General features: G+C 44.4%; 1 protein-coding gene across 1 annotated transcript in view; it reads left to right on the plus strand.

The window, feature by feature from the left end:
- Positions 1-20,772, plus strand: part of SLCO2A1 (solute carrier organic anion transporter family member 2A1) — a 106,923-nt gene that overhangs the window by 35,018 nt on the left and 51,133 nt on the right. Inside the window, exon 2 of the mRNA XM_003419991.3 lies at positions 17,744-17,881. Within this exon, the coding sequence (XP_003420039.1) occupies positions 17,744-17,881 (138 nt within the window). The remainder of the gene's footprint in view (positions 1-17,743; positions 17,882-20,772) is intronic.

A 20,772-nucleotide genomic window follows, 5' to 3' on the forward strand; every position in this document is an offset into this window, starting at 1 on the left:
AGGGTGGAGAGAATTGTGAGGCCAGAAAAGAGTTCTGAGTGACCATCTGTGGGGCTGTAGGGGAGAGCAGCTCAGTGGGTAGGCAAAATGGAGGCCCATGGGTGTGGCAGGGAAAGACATCCTGGCTTCCTCTCCCAGAGCCATCCATAGGGGTTGTGGTCCTTTGGGTCCTTCGGATCCATATACTTGGTACTTTGACTGTCCTTGGTCAGCAAGGAAACAGACCACCAAGTCATACAACCCTCCTTTGATCTGCAGTGAGTCAAATGGAGAATCTGTAGTTCTTCTGACCGCTTAACACTTCAGGAAGGACACTTCATACTCCTGCAGTGCCTGGTCGGACAGAGAGGTTTGAATGTCCATAAAGAACCTTTTCCTCCTGCCTCTCTTCCACCTACCCCCAGAAAAGTAGATGGAAGGAATGACTACAGAAATGGGGCAGTTTTCCTAGGCAGAGTCCATCCCCTTGGTCAGAGGTTGGGTTTTTCTTTTTCTTTTCCCTGAGCATCTTATCTTGGCTGCTGAGGGCCTGCTCGGAATGGCACAGAATTTTTAGGGGCCTTGGGAGGGAGTGGGCACCTGTGAAAACAGCCCTTGGTTGTGAATTCTGGGTCCCTCAACAGGCAGGGGAATGGCCGGATGATCAGAATGGGAATGAGAATGTTCCTGTGCAGGAAAGCACGTCCCCGATAGTGAGCAGGCCTGTTGCATGGGAACCCCCGTCTCTGTCTCTACCAAGCACGCATCATGGGGGTAGAGGGCTGGAGGGCTGAGCAGGTCTGTTTGTTGTGTGTGTGTACTCCAGCAGGCTGTAGCTTCAGGAGGAATTCTGATGTCAAAGAGATGAGAGGAGATAGCTTACAATGAGCAGGGCCAAGTATGTGGCCGGGGTAGAGGCAGACAGGCGTCCATGCACGTCCACGTCTTCTCATATCCTAGGGCGGGCAACCTGCTCACTGTCCTCTAACGCGTCTGTGGTTTTGGTCCTATTTTTGAAGCTTTGCTCTCAAACCTCTGTTGTGCTGTGCTTTGAAGAGTGTGTCAGCCTCAGAGGGAGGCTCTGGTCTTCCTGGAGCCGATGAAGAGGCTGAGCCAGTGGTGGGCAGGCACGGGCTCCACGGGGCAGGGGTTTCTCTGGGCAAGGGCTCCTTCTTTGTCCTGCCAGGGCGCCTACAGAGCAGGGCATTGACTAGCCCTGATGAAATCTCCTGAGGCTCCTCCCCAGGCACATAGTCTGACGACCTTCCTTCCTAATTGCTCGAGGAGTGAGTCTCCTAGTCTCCTGTCTGCTAAAGGAAACTGCCAGGACCAAGAGTCAAAACAGTTCTGGGATTTCATCTCTCCAAGTGGAGAGGGTTTTCTGGGGAGCTTTGATATGGAGCTGACCCTTGGCTTAAATCTGAAGAATGTGAAAGAATCAACAAGGGTTTTCTAATTAACCTACTGTGCTCCATAACTTTCTGCCAAATTGTTGTTCTGTGCCTTTGACTTGATCCAGGCTCATATCGACACTGTAAGACAGAGTGGAACTGCCCCGTAAGGTTTCCTAGGCTGTAGTTTTTATGGAAGCAAATTGCTACCTCTTTCTCCCACATAGTAGCTGGCAAGTTTGAACTGCTGATCTTCTGGTTAGCAGCCAAGTGCTTAACCACTGTGCCACCAGCGCTTCTTTGTTTTTCTTGCGGGGGGGGGGAGGGGAGATACATGAGTACAACAGAAGGAAAAATAATTGTTTCTTTAAGGAATTTACAATGCTTTCTTTGATTTGTTAATTCATCAAATATTTGCCAAGTGGATTACTTCTTCTCATAAAATTACCCCACTTCTGTGGTCATTTGCTTCCTCTGTCTTGCTGGTATGTGCTAGGTGCCAGGATTGCTGTGGGCATAAAACACTCATGGTTATTGTAATTGCAGTGTTCAATGCCCTGAAGGAACAATGCAGAAAAGTAACAGGAGAGGCATTCTTTGTCACCAGAAAAATAAGTGAGTAGAAGGAAGTGGGGGCAAAGTGCACCCTAGGCAGAGAGAATGGCCCCAGGGGAAGGCAAGATACTATCTGACAGGGGTCCTGAGTTTTCCATCAGCTACACATTTCAACTGCTTATTACCGAACACTGAATTTAGGGAGCGTGGTACCCAAGTCCTCATGTGATGGAGTAGAACTGCTCCATAGGGTTTTCTTGGCAGATCACGAGGCCTTTATTCCACAGTGTCCCTGGGTGGATTCAAACTGCCAATCTTTAGGTTAGTAGCCAAGCAGGAACTGTTTATCGACTCAAAGACAATGGATTTCGTGTTTGGTATTTGGTTTGGGTACCCAAGAGGCAACGGTTGTGGTCGAAAGTTCAATGAGTGCAGAAGATGGATGGATTCTAGAGCAGGAAGAACCCTATAAGGTTGGATACTTTGCTTAGATTTTAATCTGAAGCAGTGAAACCCACTGGAGGATTTTTCACATAGCCGTGACAGGCTCTGATTTATATTTTCAAAAGATCATGCTGACATACTATATGATTCTACTTATATAAAACACAGAACAGGCAAAATTAATCTATGATGTTGGAAGTTAGGAGAGTCATTACCCTCGGCGGTGGGTAGTGACTGGGAAGAGATACTAGGGGGCTTCTGGGAAGCTGGTAAGGTTCTATTTCTTGGTGCTAGTCCCTCAGGTGTATTCAGTTTGTGGAATTTTGTTGAGCTGTACCCTTATGATTAGCACATTTTCTGTGTGAATGTTATTGTCTTAGTCATAGTCATCTAGTGCTGCTATAACAGAAATACCACAAGGGGATGGCTTTAACAAAGACAAATGTATTTTCTCACAGTCTAGTAGGCTAGAAGTCCAAATTCAGGGAGTCAGCTCCAGGGGAAGGCTTTCTCTTTCTGTTGGCTCTGGAGGAAGGTCCTTGTCATCAGTCTTCCCATGGAACTCACCCTGGGTCCAAAGGACATGCTCTCCCCGTAGGAACTTCTCCCCACAGGCACCCACCCTGGGTCCAAAGGATGTGCTCTGCTCCCAGTGCTGCTTTCTTGGTGGTATGATGCCCCCCACTGCTTGCTTCCCTTTCCTTTTGTCTCTTGTAAGCTAAAAGGTGGTACAGGCCACACCCCAAGGAAACTTCCTTTACATTGGATCAGGGATATGACCTTCATAAGGGTGTTACAATCCCACCCTAATCCTCTTTAATATAAAATTACAATCACAAAATGGAGGACAACCACACAACAAAATAAGTTGACACATATTTTTGGGGGGGGGGGGCAGGACACAATTCAATCCATGACAGTTACGTTGCAATTAAAAGCTTCTTAAAAGATCGATTTGGCAGACTAATACTCTACATGAACCACAGCTTCCTCCACCCTGAGACCAGAAGAACTAGATGGTGCCCAGCTACCACTATTGAATGTTTTGATTGGGATCACAATAGATGGATCCTGACAGAAAGGGAGAAAAATGTGAAACAGAGCTTCGAATTCTAAAAAAATTCAGACTTACTGAACCCATTGAAACTGAAAGAATCCTTGAGACTGTTGCCTTGGAATACTCTTTAAGCCTTGAACTGAAACTATTGCCTGAAGTCACCCTTTACCTGAATAGCAGGTTAGCTCACAAAGTAAAGAATATCAGCTTTGGGCGTTGTGCTCCTTTAAAAAAATTATCTCTATGAGACCAAATTGTAAATAATTACTCTAAAGCATAGGTGAAAAGGTTAAGGGGCAGTGTGACTAGGTTAATGGGAATGGAGCAACTAAAACAGAGATAATGAGAATATTGACACAATGTGAAGAATGTAACCAATGTCACTGAACAATATGTGTAGAAATTGTTGAATGGGAACCTCTTTTGCTGTGTACACTTTCACCTATAATACAACAAAATGGTTAAAAAAGCAAAAATGAAAAACAAAGAGTACTGTGACTGCTGACTAAAGAATAGACTGGAAGGGGGAAAGAGTGAATGCAGGGAACAGGTGGGAAATTGTTATAATGGCTCAGGTGGGAGCTGAAGGTGACCTGGGCTGGAGGATGGACAAGGAGATGCAGAGCACAGATGAAGTCAAGATGTGATTTGCACAAGAACTGGAATTGAGAGGAGGACAAGGTGTGGACTAAAGATAATGGTTTAGGGCATGAATTTGAGGTCCTGGTGGGGGTCGAAGTTGAAATGTGTGGGATATAGTTGGATACAGGCCTGGCATTGAGGAGGGAGGTCTACACTTTTGCTATGTCCTGGGAGGTTTCAGCATGCAGATGAGGATTATCCCAGGGATGGATGAGTGAGACGCCCAAGAAGACAGAAACCAGGTAGCATCAACAACAGGTGGGGAGACAGAAAAGTGCTTCCACAAAGATTTCAAATAAGGAACAGTCAGGGAGAGGGAGCAGGAAAACTGGGATGGCAAGTGACCTCACAAATGGCAAGGGGGAACTAAAAAAAAAAAAAAAAAACCCATTGCCGTGGAGTCGATTGCAACTCAGCGGCCCTATAGCAACCCTACAGAACAGAGTAGAACTGCCCTGTAGGGTTTCCAAGGGGCGCCTGGTGGATTGGAACTGCTGACCTTTTGGTTATCAGCTGTAACTCTTAACCACTGTGCCACCAAGGTTTCGCTGATATATGGCATAAATAGAATACCAAACATAATGAAAATGCACAAGGAGCAGAAGATGAACTAGATAAATAGGATCTCCTAAAATTTAAACACTTATGCTCATCAAAAGACTTCTCCAAAAGAGTAAAAAGAAAACCTACAGACTGGGGGAAAAAAATTGGCTACGTCATATCTGACAAGGTCTAAACTCTCAAATCTACAAAAAACGTCAACACTTCAACAGCAAAAAGAAAAACAACTGAATTAAAAAAAATGTGCAAATAATATGAACAGACACTTCACCAAAAGAAGACATTCAGATGGCTAACAAACACATGAAGAAATGCTCTCGATCATTAGCCATTAAAGCTATACAAATCAAAACTACAATGAGATAGCTTCTCGCCCTGACATTACTGATACTAATAATAAAAAAAAAAAAATAACAAATGTTGGAGAGATTGGAACTCTTTTGCACTGTTGATGGGAATGTAAAATGGTATGAACACTTTGGAAAATAGTATGGCGCTTCCTTAAAAAGTTAGAAATAGAAATACCATACAACACTGCAATCCCCCTCCTAGGTGTATAGCCTAAAGAAATAAGAGCCATCACATGAATAGAGATATGCATACCCATGTTCACTGTAGCATTATTCACAATGGCAAAAGGATGGAAACAAGCTAAGTGCTCATCAACTGATGAATAGATTAACAAATTGTGGTACATACACACAATGAAATACTACACAACGATAAAGAATAATGATGAATCCACAAAGCATCTCATAACATGAATGAATTTGGAGGACATTATGCTGAGTGAAATAAGTCGATCACAAAAGGACAAACACCATATGAGACCACCATTATAAAGAAACAAGAAGGGGTTTAAAAGGAAAAAAAGCACAAAACCTTTTTTGATGGTTACCAGGGATGGGGGGCAGAAAGGAGGAAAAATTAACAAATGGAAGACACATGTTAATACTGGTGAAGGGAAAGGCCATATACAATATGGGAGGAGTCAGCAAAAACAGGAACAAGGCATGGGAGGACATTGAGAGGAACACAAGAACAAAGGGCAACAATGGAAAATACTACAGCATAGTCAATCCTGCAACAATAGTATCAACAAACGCTAAGTTATGAATGGATATATAGGGAGATAAATACGCCAAGAGGTGCGGGAGAATATAAGGGAACACTCTCACCTGCAGGGATAGGTTTAGTGGTGGATATTTCTATATACATAACTGTAGGTGCTGCCTATATATTAATATAGATAACTAAGCACACAGGATGGCAGACAGGACAGCTTCTTAGATATAACCAAATACCTCTCAAGATGAAGGTCCCAGGCTCAAAGGCAAAAGACCGTAGACATGGGGGACAGCTACATAATTCATAAAGACAGATTTCTACATCCTACTTTAGTGAGTAGGGTATAGGGTCTTAAAAGCTTGCACGCAACCATCTAAGATACAACTATTGGTCTCTTATGTCCAGAGCAAAGGAGAATTAAAAAAGCCAAAGACCCAAGGGACCAATCAGTCCAAAGGACTAACGGACCACATGAACCACAACCTGTACAACCCTGAGACCATAAGAACTAGATGGTGCCCAGCTACCACTACTGTCCACTCTGACTGGGAGGCTCCAGGACAGAGTGGGAGAAAAATTGCTGAACAAAAAATCAAATTCTCAAAAAAAAACCAGACTTATTGGTCTGACAGAGACTGGAAGAATCCCCGAGAGTATGGCCTAAGACACCATTCTGGACTATGGCCCTAAGACACCCTTCTAAACTGGAACTGAAGCCATTCCTGGAGACCACCTGTTAGCTAAACCATAGACAACCATAGGAATGTGCTCCTTGGAATAATCAGTTATATGAGATGAAAAGGGCAACATTTGCCCAAAAGCAAAGATGAGAAGACCGAAAGGGGTAGAAAACCAGGAGGAAAGAAAATGTGGAACCTAGGATGGAAATGGGAGAGTGCTGACACATTGTGGGGAACGAAGCCAATGTCATACAACACTTTATGTACAAACTATCAAATGGGAAACTAATTTGCTCTGTAAACTTTTACCTAAAGCACAATAAAAATTTTAAAATAAAAAAGGGATATGACATAAGTTATAAAGATCCTCGTGTTCCTGTATAGAAAATATGATAGATACTAATCTTTTATCTGTCACATCTATACATGCCGCAAATATTTTCCCCAGTCTATTGTTTGTCTTTTGAATTTGTTTTTTTTTTTTTACTAAACATTTTTAAAAGTGGTATGATCCCACTTATATGAAATTTCTAGAAGAGGCAAATGCATCTCTGTTTATTAGTGGTTACCAGGCGGCTGGGGAGAAGGGAGAAAGGGGAGTTACTGCTTAAGGAGTACTAAGTTTCTGTCTGGGGTGAAAAAAAACTTTTGGAAATGGATAGTGGTGATGTTTACACAACATGGTGAACGTAACTAATGTCACTGAATTATACATTTAAAAATGGTTAAAATGGCAAATTTTGTGTTAGATATGTTTTACCACAATAATTTTTTTTTAATGTTATGTAAAAAAAAAAGGCAAGGCGGAAATCAAAAGTGTCAAAGCCGCAGATCTTACATAAAGCGATCATTGCCAAGTGTCGACTAGATTTGACAATTAGGTATTGGACCAAAACAAACAAACAAACAAAACTGTTGCCTTTGAATCAATTCCAACTCATAGCTACCCTACAGGAGAGAGTAGAACTGCCCAATAGTGTTTCCAACGGGCACTTGGTGGATATGAACTGCAGACGTTTTGGTTAGCACAGGTAGCACTTAACCACTACACCACCAGAGTCTCCAGGTACTGGTCAGCATGATGAAAACAGTACCCACGGAATCCCCTGAACTGCAAACGCTTGTAAGATTGGGCAGTGTGGTGGAACAGAACGATGACACAATTTGGCATCGTTTCGCTACCATTTACCAACTAACTGTGTGACACTGAGAAAATTTTGTAAGCGTCCCTAAACTTCTTCTTCCTCGAGATCGGCTCAGTTTCCCAGGCTCTTCTCACTCCCCACCCCACCCTCATCCCACCCCCGCCCCCGCCAGCCTCCATGTTCTCTTTCTTTGAAAAACTAGTTTTCCTTTCCTAGGAGCAGGTAGGGCTTAATCGTCCAATCCTTCCATGAAGTGAGGGGAAATATTACTTCCCATCTTGTTGTCATAGCAAAGAATAGGAAGAAAATAAAATTGGGGAAGTTTCCATATTAAAACAGTCTGAATGTTCCCCAGCCCTCTCTGCCATGGATGGATACAAAACAGGTTCTCTCGTGGTCCCTAATTTTAACAAATGACTCTCATGTCCACTTCCAAAAAAGACACGATGGCACTTGTTCTCCATAAAGGAAAGCTTTCCTGGCTTAATAACAGAAAGGACTTTGGGGATTTCTGAATAAGAACTTGGATACTTATTTACATAAACATCAATGGTAATTTTGTTTCAAAGTTTTTGTTTTTTGGGGAAACCTTGAGCACCATGCTTCTAGCTAATCTGATAAACTCATCTAGTCTCCTGTTTCATCCCTTCTAGAATTTCTTTTTCTAAATTTAGACTTCTAAAGCCCAGACCCCAGTTCTTACCACCTCAGGCAATCTCTCCCTATTTGCTCTTCCATTTCACTTTCCCTGACAAACAGCCCCACTTAGCCATCTGCCTTTCTCTAGTCTTACTGCAGTGGTTAAGCTCTCGGTTACTAACTGAAAGGTTGGCGGTTGGAACCACCAGTTGCTCCACCAGAGAAAAGACGTGGTGGTCGGCTCCTGTAAAGATTACAGCCTAGAAAACCCTATGGTTCTAAAAAAAACACTCTGTCCTAAAAGGTCACTATGAGTCGGAATCGGCTCAATGACAATGGGAGAGGGAGACTGCTGAGCTTCAGAAAGGGGGACCACTAGGCAAAAAACGAAACAGAACAACAAGGATCTTAGGAGTGCTAGTGGCATTATGAGCTGAAAGCTCATCTACCTCCTTTTTACTTGCTCTAAGAAGGAACAAAAACCCTACAATGGCAATCTATGTATTTTTTTTCAGTTTGTTCTGATTTTTATACTTCCAAGGGCCCACAGGACCCTGTCTAATCAAATGCTTTTTCTAGTTCATAATAGTACTGATAATGCTAAAGATACCTTTTATTACTGCTACTATGAATAGACCAGCTTTGACCCTGGGCTGGCTATTCTGAATCCCTGAGCTTTATCTTGTTCAGACATTCTTCCTGTATGGGAACATAATTTGATTTCCTGAATCACTTCTTTTTTTTTTTTTTTTTTTAATAACTTTTATTAAGCTTCAAGTGAACGTTTACAAATCCAATCAGTCTGTCACATATAAGTTTACATACATCTCACTCCCTACTCCCACTTGCTCTCCCCCTCTTGAGTCAGCCCTTTCAGTCTCTCCTTTCGTGACAATTTTGCCGGCTTCCCTCTCTCTCTATCCTCCCATCCCCCCTCCAGACAAGAGTTGCCAACACAATCTCAAGTGTCCACCTGATATAATTAGCTCACTCTTCATCAGCGTCTCTCTCCCACCCGCTGACCAGTCCCTTTCATGTCTGATGAGTTGTCTTCGGGGATGGTTCCTGTCCTGGGCCAACAGAAGGTCTGGGGAGCATGGCCGCCGGGATTCCTCTAGTCTCAGTCAGATCATTAAGGTTGGTCTTTTTATGAGAATTTGGGGTCTGCATCCCACTGATCTCCTGCTCCCTCAGGGGTCCTCTGCTGTGCTCCCTGTCAGGGCAGTCATCGATTGTGGCCGGGCACCAACTAGTTCTTCTGGTCTCAGGATGATGTAGTCTCTGGTTCATGTGGCCCTTTCTGTCTCTTGGGCTCTTAGTTGTCGTGTGGCCTTGGTGTTCTTCATTTTCCTTTGCTCCAGGTGGGTTGAGACCAATTGATGCATCTTAGATGGCCGCTTGTTAGCATTTAAGACCCCAGACGCCACATTTCAAAGTGGGATGCAGAATGATTTCATAATAGAATTATTTTGCCAATTGACTTAGAAGTCCCCGCAAACCATGTTCCCCAGACCCCCACACTTGCTCCGCTGACCTTTGAAGCATTCATTTTATCCCGGAAACTTCTTTGCTTTTGGTCCAGTCCAATTGAGCTGACCTTCCATGTATTGAGTGTTGTCTTTCCCTTCACCTAAAGCAGTTCTTATCTACTGATTAATCAATAAAAAACCCTCTCCCACCCTCCCTCCCTCCCCCCCTCGTAACCACAAAAGTATGTGTTCTTCTCAGGTTTACTATTTCTCAAGATCTTATAATAGTGGTCTTATACAATATTTGTCCTTTTGCCTCTGACTCATTTCACTCAGCATAATGCCTTCCAGGTTCCTCCATGTTATGAAATGTTTCAGAGATTCGTCACTGTTCTTTATCGATGCGTAGTATTCCATTGTGTGAATATACCACAATTTGTTTACCCATTCATCCGTTGATGGACACCTTGGTTGCTTCCAACTTTTTGCTATTGTAAACAGAGCTGCAATAAACATGGGTGTGCATATATCTGTTTGTATGAAGGCTCTTGTATCTCTAGGGTATATTCCGAGGAGTGGGATTTCTGGGTTGTATGGTAGTTCTATTTCTAACTGTTTAAGATAACGCCAGATAGATTTCCAAAGTGGTTGTACCATTTTACATTCCCACCAGCAGTGTATGAGAGTTCCAATCTCTCCGCAGCCTCTCCAACATTTATTATTTTGTGTTTTTTGGATTAATGCCAGCCTTGCTGGTGTGAGATGGAATCTCATCGTAGTTTTAATTTGCATTTCTCTAATGGCTAATGATCGAGAGCATTTTCTCATGTATCTGTTAGCTGCCTGAATATCTTCTTTAGTGAAATGTGTGTTCATATCCTTTGCCCACTTCTTGATTGGGTTGTTTGTCTTTTTGTGTTTGAGTTTTGACAGAATCATGTAGATTTTAGAGATCAGGCGCTGGTCAGAGATGTCATAGCTGAAAATTCTTTCCCAATCTGTAGGTGGTCTTTTTACTCTTTTGGAGAAGTCTTTAGATGAGCACAGGTGTTTGATTTTTAGGAGCTCCCAGTTATCGGGTTTCTTTTCGTCATTTTTGGTAATGTTTTGTATTCTGTTTATACCTTGTATTAGGGCTCCTAGGGTTGTCCCAATTTTTTCTTCCATGATCTTTATCGTTTTAGTCTTTATGTTTAGGTCTTTGATCCACTTGGAGTTAGTTTTTGTGCATGGTGTGAGGTATGGGTCCTGTTTCATTCTTTTGCAAATGGATATCCAGTTATGCCAGCACCATTTGTTAAAAAGGCTATCTTTTCCCCAATTAATTGACACTGGTCCTTTGTCAAATATCAGCTGCTCATACGTGGATGGATCTATGTCTGGGTTCTCAATTCTGTTCCATTGGTCTATGTGCCTGTTGTTGTACCAGTACCAGGCTGTTTTGACTACTGTGGCTGTATAATAGGTTCTGAAGTCAGGTAAAGTGAGGCCTCCCACTTTCTTCTTCTTTTTCAGTAGTGCTTTGCTTATCCGGGGCTTCTTTCCCTTCCATATGAAATTGGTGATTTGTTTCTCTATCCCCTTAAAATATGACATTGGAATTTGGATCGGAAGTGCATTAAATGTATAGATGGCTTTTGGTAGAATAGACATTTTTACTATGTTAAGTCTTCCTATCCATGAGCAAGGTATGTTTTTCCACTTAAGTATGTCCTTTTGAATTTCTTGTAGTAGAGCTTTGTAGTTTTCTTTGTATAGGTCTTTTACATCGTTGGTAAGATTTATTCCTAAGTATCTTATCTTCTTGGGGGCTACTGTGAATGGTATTGATTTGGTTCCTGAATCACTTCTTAAAAGAGAGATTCCTCTTTGGGCCACTGGGCTGTGATTTGGATCCAAAGTCACAGCCTGCAGAAGGTACAAGAGGGATAAGCAGGCTGATTGGCTGAAGGAGGCTTTCCATTCCAGAACACGTCTGGTTCTTGCTTTGCTCCCCTCTTCTTTCTTTGGGGAGACATGGGGAAGGATTGTGCTCTCCCCTCCAGCTCTGAAAGGCCTCTCAGAGGAGCCAACCGGACCCCCTCCCATCCTCCTATGCCTGTATCTCTGACATCACTGGGAAATAGGGGTCATCCTTTCTGAGTTCCCGTCTTTATCTCCATTGCATTAGAACCTCAGGAGACAGGAGATTCGCCTCCCAGGCGTTACCATTTGGTGGACTGCCAACCAGCCCTGAGAATGGGCTGTGAGGGTGGAGACACTGAAAAATAGAAGTACAAGTGGAGATGGGGCAGACAACCGAGAGCCAGCATCACTCTCCAGCCATGTGCCTTGTAATTGGAAACATAACAACCAGTTTGGAAGAATCTAGTCAAATAAATGAGTTATGAGGAAGAATGAATCTAGTGGGGTTGGGAAAAGTTGTAAAAAAGGACCTTGGTACACTTTTTAGTTTAACAACTTAGTCCGCTGACAAGCATATACTTCTTGGAGCCTTTCTTTTTCCCATTGAAAAAGTGAGGACAGAGTTATTACTTTGTCTGCTAGGCTTAGCAATAGGATGTAGACTGGATTTATAATTCAAGTTGGCAGACTGAGCACGTGTCTGTCTCCCCTCATCTCTAAGACCCCATTATTATGAAAGTAAAGAATAAAAAATGGTGAAAACTGGTAACAGAAAAAAGAAATGGAGAGAGGTTGTGATTGGAAGTCTATGGGCTAGTGGATAAAAGATTTCAATAATTTCAGCAAGGTGGAAAGCGTTGAATGAAAAAGAGTGGGTACACAGGCTTTCAAGTGTGTACACAGGGCAAAGAGTGGATGGGAGCCCTTGGGCTTGGCACAACCCTGGAGAGGCAACAGATTTAGAATCAGCAGTTGTGACTGAAAGCATAAACACTGAGGGATTAAGACAGAAAAGTCCTTTACCCCAGGGGAACCGCGAGGGACCTTCTCTCTACAAATCGAGGGAACTATCAGCTAGTGTGGGTGTTTGCATCTAGAAGGGAAGCCTTGTTCTTTCTGGCTCCCAGCTATAAAATAAAGTTATCCAAAAGTAATAAAAATACTGATAGCAAAATTGTGAGGAGTGGGGAGAGGGGTAGAAGATGTAGGTATAAGTGAACTAAATCCCCCAACCTCCCCTGCCCTCTTCCTTTGGGAGAATTGTTCCATTTAAATATTCCTATCTGGGAAAGCTGACAGCTACCATTTAGGGATGAAAGCAGTTTTTCCAAACAGAGGTCACTAGTCATGTGTCTCAGTCTACCCCCATCTCTGGCTCCTGAATTGTTTTCTTCCCACTCTTGGGCCCCCTCAATATATTGAATCACCACAGAGAAGTCGCACCTGAGGGGACATAAAGGTATCAGGTAAATCCCTAGAGCTTTACCTTTCCCAGGATGAGTGTAGACACAATCAGTGTTGGTCAACAGGAAAGTCAGGCACTAAATAAGTAAGAACTCTATGGGGATCACATTTCAGAACTTCTGCTTAGTGTCCCTATACCATGGTTAGACACCTCAGGTCCGTAATTTCAATGTTTAATTTGGAAAAGAAGATCATAAAACATGTAGAGTGAAGTGACCACTTCCAGGCTGCCCCTTGGCCCTTTCTCATTCATCCTGAACTGTGAGGGTTTCTCTCCTTTTCCTTCGGTTTGCCCTTTACAGTTTTCTTTTTAGTTGTCATACCCATGCCTCTATCCCTGAAGCTTGACTCAGGCCTGGGGCCCCACCCACTTGGGATCTCAGCATCTTTCCAGCCTTTCTTAGCTCTTTGGCACCAAAAAAAAACCAAACCCACTGCCGTCAAGTCGATTCCGACTCATAGCAACCCTATAGGACAGAGTAGAACTGCCCCATAGAGTTTCCAAGGAGCGCCTGGCAGATTCCAACCGCCGACCTCTTGGTTAGCAGCCGTAGCACTTAACTACTACACCACCAGGGTTTCCAGCTCTTTGGCACAGGTGGTAAAAATTTCTCTCTTTATTAGAAGAAAGATCTTCATAGTTACTCCAATTTCCTGGCTTCCTCTCCAACCTCCCTCTTTACATATGTTGGGATTAGAGAAAGATGGGGCTGTGAGCATTTCCTTCACATTTAAAACTATGAGAACCCTCCCACCCCACCTCACGGGAATGTTATTCCCCTGGCGTGGGATTTCTCTACTAGCTTTCTTCTACAAGATGTACCTGAAGTGACACGTGTCACTTTAGCACTCACATGCATACACCACAAACTTTATATGCATTTTACACACATTTTCAATCTTTCAAAGTAGGCGCCCTGAATAAACAAACTTATTCCCATGACATTGCCATTGCTTATAACATTATAAATAAATAAATAAAACTGATTGTGGAATTCCCTTCAAAACCTTAGAACATTATTTTGAATACCTTTCATGGCCTACAAATCTTTTTTTAATTAATTTTTTAATCAACTTCATTGAGATATAGTTTACATAAAATGAAACACACAGATTTTAAAGGTTTGTTGCATTGGGACAACACCTGTGTAAATAGCACCACAATCAAAACATAGAATATTTTCACCACCCCAAAAAATTCCTTCATACAGAGATATTAATCTTTAAGTTTTTAGTTTGGATTGTGATTTAGAGTCGATTAAGAGAGGCAACTAAGCTAAAATCCTGTTTCATTTCTGGTAGATTGTGTGGCTTATATATTCATTGAAGGCAATGCAGAAGGGGAATCAGAAATGAACAGCACAGATTATTGGAATGAATGTGCAGCTTCCCGGAATGGCTACCCTGATGGATGTATATTCTGGAGCATGGGTTCATAGAGTACTTTAAAGCCGCATTTGCTCATTCAACAACGATTGAGCTCTTGTGATGGACCAGACACTGTTTTGGGCACGGGGGATATTGGTGTCCTAAAGACACACATCGTCTTTGCCTTCATGAGGTCTACGTTCTGGCGAAGGAGATGTTGAGAAATAAGTAATCAAGTCATGATGTAATTTTAGGAAGCAATAAATGTTATAAAGAAGAAATAAAAGAGAGTGAGGAATGGTGGTGTGCTGTTTTAAAGGCGATAATATATCCCATATAACATATCTTTATTTTCTTTTGAGAAGAAATCACAGGGCTCAACAGTGGAACAAATGCCAGGGAGTGGAGAGTGAGGAACAAGGGGCATCTAGGAGAATTCCTGGCTTCTGTTTTGGGAGACTGAATGAAGGTGACAGGGGATGAAGGAAAAAGAGTTGTAGTTTGAGGGGGGAAAGAAATGAGTCCCATCTGAGGAGTAACTAGCCTGAGGGGTCTGAGAGTATCCAGGTGGACACGTCCAGCAGACAGTGGGGTGGACCTGAGTGTAAAGCTCTAGGGAAAGTTCTAAGTGAGGAACTGAGATTTAGGTGGTATCATCCTATGGGCAAATGGGATTTCCCATGAAAGTGTGCAGAAAGGGTGCTGTGTGTAGAAAAAGAAACTCCAGATAGAGTTATGGGGGCATTAGCTGTTATGGGATGAGCAGAACATCTGGCAAGGCATTCGAGATCAAGTAGCCTGTTTTCTGAATCTGATCTGGACCAGGGAATCTGGGCTTGAGTGTGCTTTGATGCCCTGTGTCCATAGAAGAACATTGGACCTTGATGAAACCCATTACTATCTTCTGCTACATCCCCATTAGCCTGGCTCCGTGCCTCTTGTGTTCCCTTATACCTTATGGTAGAAATGCCTACAGATCAGGGAATATCGCTGTTTGTTTTACCAATTATCATGAAGATGGCACAGGACTAGGTAACGTTTCGTTCTGTTATACATAAGGTCACCATGAGTTGGAGTCAACAGTGAGGTAAATAACAACAACAACGTTTGTTTTGTTTTTGTCTTGTTTTCCTAATCCTTCACATAGATTGTTAGAGCTGAGAAGTTTCCTCTTGGCCAATGATTTTAAGTTACAGTTCTCCATGAAATTCTGCTGGAGGAACTTGGCCAAGATATGCGTTTTGGGCTTCACCCCATGGAATATGAGTTGGCAGGTCTGGATCTGGGCCGCCTGTGTGTTCTGAAGACACTCCCCACCCCCACCTTGATCAGGTGACTCTAAATCAAAGCTGACTTAAGAGCCACTGATGTAGCCCCACAAGCTCACAGTTGGGGAAACCATGGCCCTGAGAGGACGAAAATGTGCTAAGTCCGCACAATTGTGTGACAGGCGGGCCCAGAACATCTCAAGCAACTAGCACCTAAGCCCAGAAATACCTACTTCATGCAGGGCGCTATGCTAGGCACTCTGGTCCCCTTTCTCTAGACCTCAGTTTCCTCATTTGTGAAAAGAGAGTAGGACTAGATCATTTTCCAAAATACTTTTATCAGTAGAAACCTTTGGTTCAAATAAAAGGTTAGGATGAATCCCAATATATAAACCCAAACAAAGCAGAAGAGTGCCACCTCTGCCTGCAATTGGCTCACTTCCTCCCATCACTGGGTGAAAAGGTGGTGGCAGCGTGGGATCAGGGGCAGGGAGCAGTTTGGAGGGGGATCTATTTTCGTGGTTTCACTTAGCTCAGATTTAGAGGCCTCCAAGTATGAATGCCTGTGCAGGCAGTGAGGGCTGGGCCCTGTCAGAAGCTCCAAGCTGGCCCTGAAAATGCTCCGCCCTATCAGGTAGAAGAGGAAACATTAGCTCTGGTCCCTGTGGAGGGGCCAGGCACAACTTTGGGAGGAAAAGGAAATGAAGGTGGAGCCTCAGTTGCTCTCCTGAGATGCCAGTTCTTCAGTTAAGGGAAGAGCTTTGGCAGACTATGAAACGGAATGGTACCCCACCCTTCCCTGGAGGAAAAGTGTGGTCTCCAGAAGGAACACCTTCCAGGGGATGTTCAGGAAGGTGGGACTCCGGGCCCTGAGCCTTCCTGCTCCAAACCATCAAACCTCTCTCCCTCCCTCCCTGCTGTGTATCTGTCCCCATAACTGAGGATTCACATTTCCATGTACCCATAGGGCTAGGTGAGCAGGGAGGTAGGTTACAAAGACAAAGGGCCTCAGCTACCTCCCTGAAGCCGTTATCATCCATCCAGGAGAGGAGCAAGCACAATCACAGATACTCTGATGAAAGCCAAAAAAAAAAAAAACCCACCAAACCTGTTGCAGTCAAGTCAATTCTGACTCATAGTGACCCTGTAGGACAGAGTAGAACTGCCCTATAGAGTTTCCAAGGAGCAGCTTGCAAATTCCAACTGCCAGCCTTTTGGTTAGCAGCCAAGCTCCCCAAGATACCTCTGATAAGAGGCCATAACAAGTGAGGAAGTGAGGAGGGAAACATTCATTCTAACCAGGTGGTTTGGGGTCAGCATCATGGGGCTTAACTGGGGCAATATAAGTGGGCCTTGGAGGATGGGTATTAATGAGGGAGAGGGGAATGAGGGACACATCAAGAGAAGGGGACAGGGGAGCAGTGTGACCAAGTGCTTCTGTGTGGGCCTGGGAGTGGTCTGAATTGGATGGAGAGTAGTGCTCAGCCCTTGCAGGGCATAGGAGGGAGGATAGACCCTACAGCTGACCAGCAGCCCACTGGAGAAGAAATCCGAGGTGGCGAATTGATGGCTGATAAGTCTAGTCTTTCTTTTGGTGGTAATTCTCCAATCCTTGTCTTGGCTTTGTTGTTGGGTGTGTTGAGTTGATTTCAATTCATAGCGACCCCATGTAACAGAATAAAGCTGCTCCATAAGGTTTTCTTGACTGTAATCTTTATGAGAGCAGATCGTCAGGTCTTCCTCCAGCAGAGCCAATTAACCTTTCAGTTAGCAGCTGAGCACTTAACCTTTGCACCACTGGGCTCGTGATCTTGGTTTTCCTGGGCCATTTATAACAGTGATAAGAATGGCAGTAATGATAGTAGCAGCTAACACTTACTGAACGCTTCCTGAGGGCTGAAATACCTTACACCAATGGTCTCCTTTCACCCTCCAGGCCACCCTGTGAAGTAGGTGTTGCCCATGTAACAGGTGAGGAAGCAAAGGCCAGCGAGACTGAATGGAGGAGGATCCACACCAGGCTGCTGGGGTCTAGGAGTGGAGGGCCGGGAGGGTGGCCAGTGCTGGCTGTCCAGAAGTCTGACGGGGCTCCTGTTCTGTGCCCCCAGGTCTTCGTGCTCTGCCATGGTCTCCTACAGCTCTGCCAGCTCCTGTACAGTGCCTACTTCAAGAGCAGCCTCACTACCATTGAGAAGCGCTTCGGCCTCTCCAGTTCTTCCTCTGGTCTCATTTCCAGTTTGAATGAGGTAAGCAGGAGGTACTGATTCAGCAGAGCCTACCTATGGCCTTTCCTAGTCATGGGATCCAGGAAAGGGGAATGGGGGCTGGGATGTGCAAATGGGGTGCAATTCTCTCTCTGCCTGGGGACTCAGGGAATGGAAACAGTCTGAACCAGCAGGCACAGTCCGTGAGGCCTTAGCATGCACCAGGCACTGTGCTGAGAGCCTCCCGCACCTGACCTCAGGGCCTCAGCAGCTCTTCCAGCGGGTACCCTGCTCAACCCCACTTGACAGATGAAAAGAATGAGGTTCAGTAAGTGCAAGTGGCTTGCCCAAGGTGTGCAAGTCTATCTACCTCCAAACTTTGTGCATTTAATTGAGTTCCACGGTAGCCCAAGAATTTGTGTGGCCTCAGACCCATCTCCATGCACGGAGAGATAAGCCCTAGGCACTCAAGTGGGATAGCAGCCCCAGGTCCAGGCAGCTCCAGTCTTGCAAATGTTACATGAGCCAGGGCTGCTAAGCACACCTGACTCACGGATGAGGTCAGATCTCTGTGACCTTCCAGCAACATGGATGAGGCCATTTCACACTCTCCACCAGTGACTCCATATCAAAGTTACAGGAGGGTAGGGTAGGCCAAGAGGCAGGGGGTGGGAGGTCAGAGGGCAGAGTCTGCCAGAAGTCGCTGGAAGCTGGGGAGAAAGAGGGATGGGATGCATCCCACTCGCCATCACGGCTGTAGCATCAGTGGCTTCATGGTGTGGAGATGGGGCGCCAGACCCGGCTTCCCTCTTCTCTTTCCTGAGGCCCACTGTTCCTGGATGGAGGCAGTGGCTTCACCCTTCTGGGAGCCAAGCTGTGCCTCTGGAGCATGATTGGACCATCCCTTAATGTAGTGAAATCAGGTAGATGCAGCAATTCAGAGATATGAGGCTCCCCCAGAACAGCTCTGGCTATGATGGAGCTGTACAAGAAGATGGGATGTCTCTTAAAACCCCCTCCATCACCTTTCAATCTCCCTTCCCCTAGCCTGCTACTCAGCTGAACACGTGGCTTTGGTCTCCGCTCCTCCTCTGGCTTCGGTGGCCACACAGGAGCCCCTCACCTGTGTCAGGTCCCCTCTGCAGTCCTAAGAGGAAGAACCTCTTCATATTCATGTTTTCAGGGAAGGAAGCCTGGGTCAGAAAGGCTAATAATCCATGCCAGGTCAGCAGCCACATGTCATGAGCATAGTGCCACCAGGATCTGAACCCAGGTCCATCTGATGGCTGCCATATGACTCCCCACCCTACCTCTTCTACCACACCTCCTCCAACCCCTGGTCCACAGCTCTGCTCTATGCAAAGAAGTCGCATTGCCTAATGCTTCAGTGGAATCTCTATGGGTGCTGTCTCTGCACAGCATTTGCCCAACACAAGCTATTTCCCCTACACCTGTGACATACATGTACATATACACGTACAACCCTGTGTCCTGAGTTGTCCTTGCTGGCCTGACAGGCCTCAGACCCCCTGCTCTGAACTCCCAGGCCCACATGTGTGCCTATACTGCTTTCTGTATGTATGCGTCTGTGTGTTTGACTGTCTGTGTAACTGTGTGTGTCTGTGTGTGTGTATACTCAAGTGTGTCTCCATCTGATGTGTGTCTGTGTCCTGAACTTCCTGTGATGTGCAGTGATTAGGTCTACCTCACCCTGTAGATTGTTCTCTTCAGGACTGAACCTGGCACCCCTCACACAGAATGCTCCCTCCCAAAAGTGGGCCTGTGTCTTACTTACCTAGTGTTATTGTAACACAGGTACCACATGTGAGTGGCTTTAAAGAACAGAAAGTTGTTTTCTCACAGTTCTAGAAGCTGAAAGTCCAAATCAGGGTCTTGGCTGTGTAGATTCCTTTCTTGTTGGGTGCCCTGGGAGTTCCTTGGTTCCTTGACTTGTAATCCTCACGTGGCATCTGTCTTTCCCTGTGTGTGTGTCTCTGTGTCTTTTCTGGTCTTTTTATAACTCAGAAGTGATCAGGTTTAGGACCTACCCTACTCCAGCATGATGTAATTAACATAACAAAGAAAACACTATTTCCAAGCAGAGTTACAACCATAAGTATAGGGGCTAAAATTTCATATTTGTAGGGGAGGGCACTATTCAATCCATAACAGCCTTTGATAATGACCATGGCACGTGTTGTCCTCCCTCCTGACAGACATTAGGGAAAACAAATCTCTGACATTTGTGTCATCACAGTGCTAACCCATGGCCCTGGCAAGCATCACTAATCTACCACAGTCTTCTTTCCTGCTGAATCCAGACGCAGACTCTGAATCCTTCTCAACACAGTATTCTAGGTACGTCTACTGATTAAAATCAGAACTGGCAGGTAAGGTGAACCCTCCCTACCACCTCAGCCCCATATGATGGTATATTCTATCATCTCTCCATGAGTAAATTTTCATTCATATTGTCCCTATCCCTGGAGCAAAAATGTAGTCCCAGAAACAGTTGGCTTCTTCAGGGGGTAGGGAGTGGCCAGCTGGTACATGATGGGAGGTTGTTTAGGCGAATAAGGGGAATAACATTTCAAACAAGGCTATGGCTCAATCAAAAATGAAAATAATTCATCCATTAAATAATCTTCTCTTTCCCAAACTCAGATGAGCTTTACAACAACCTGGTTTCAGATCATGCTTATGGTCATGATTGGAGGCAAATAACATAAGAAAGTTCATTCCTGTGACCTAACAAGCCTGTGTGTTTGTCTCTCTGTGTGTGACAATGTGTGTGTATGCTTGCATCTACTTGTGTATTTGTGTCTGTGCATGTCTAAATCTGTGTGTCTGAGTATGTATTTGTGTCAATGTATGTGGAAAAGGTGCATGAGTGAGTGTGTGGAGAAGGTAAGACAGGAACTCAGCCAAAGGAC

The sequence above is a fragment of the Loxodonta africana genome, chromosome 26 (genome assembly GCF_030014295.1).
Source record: "Loxodonta africana isolate mLoxAfr1 chromosome 26, mLoxAfr1.hap2, whole genome shotgun sequence".
Classification (NCBI taxonomy): Eukaryota; Metazoa; Chordata; class Mammalia; order Proboscidea; family Elephantidae; genus Loxodonta; species Loxodonta africana.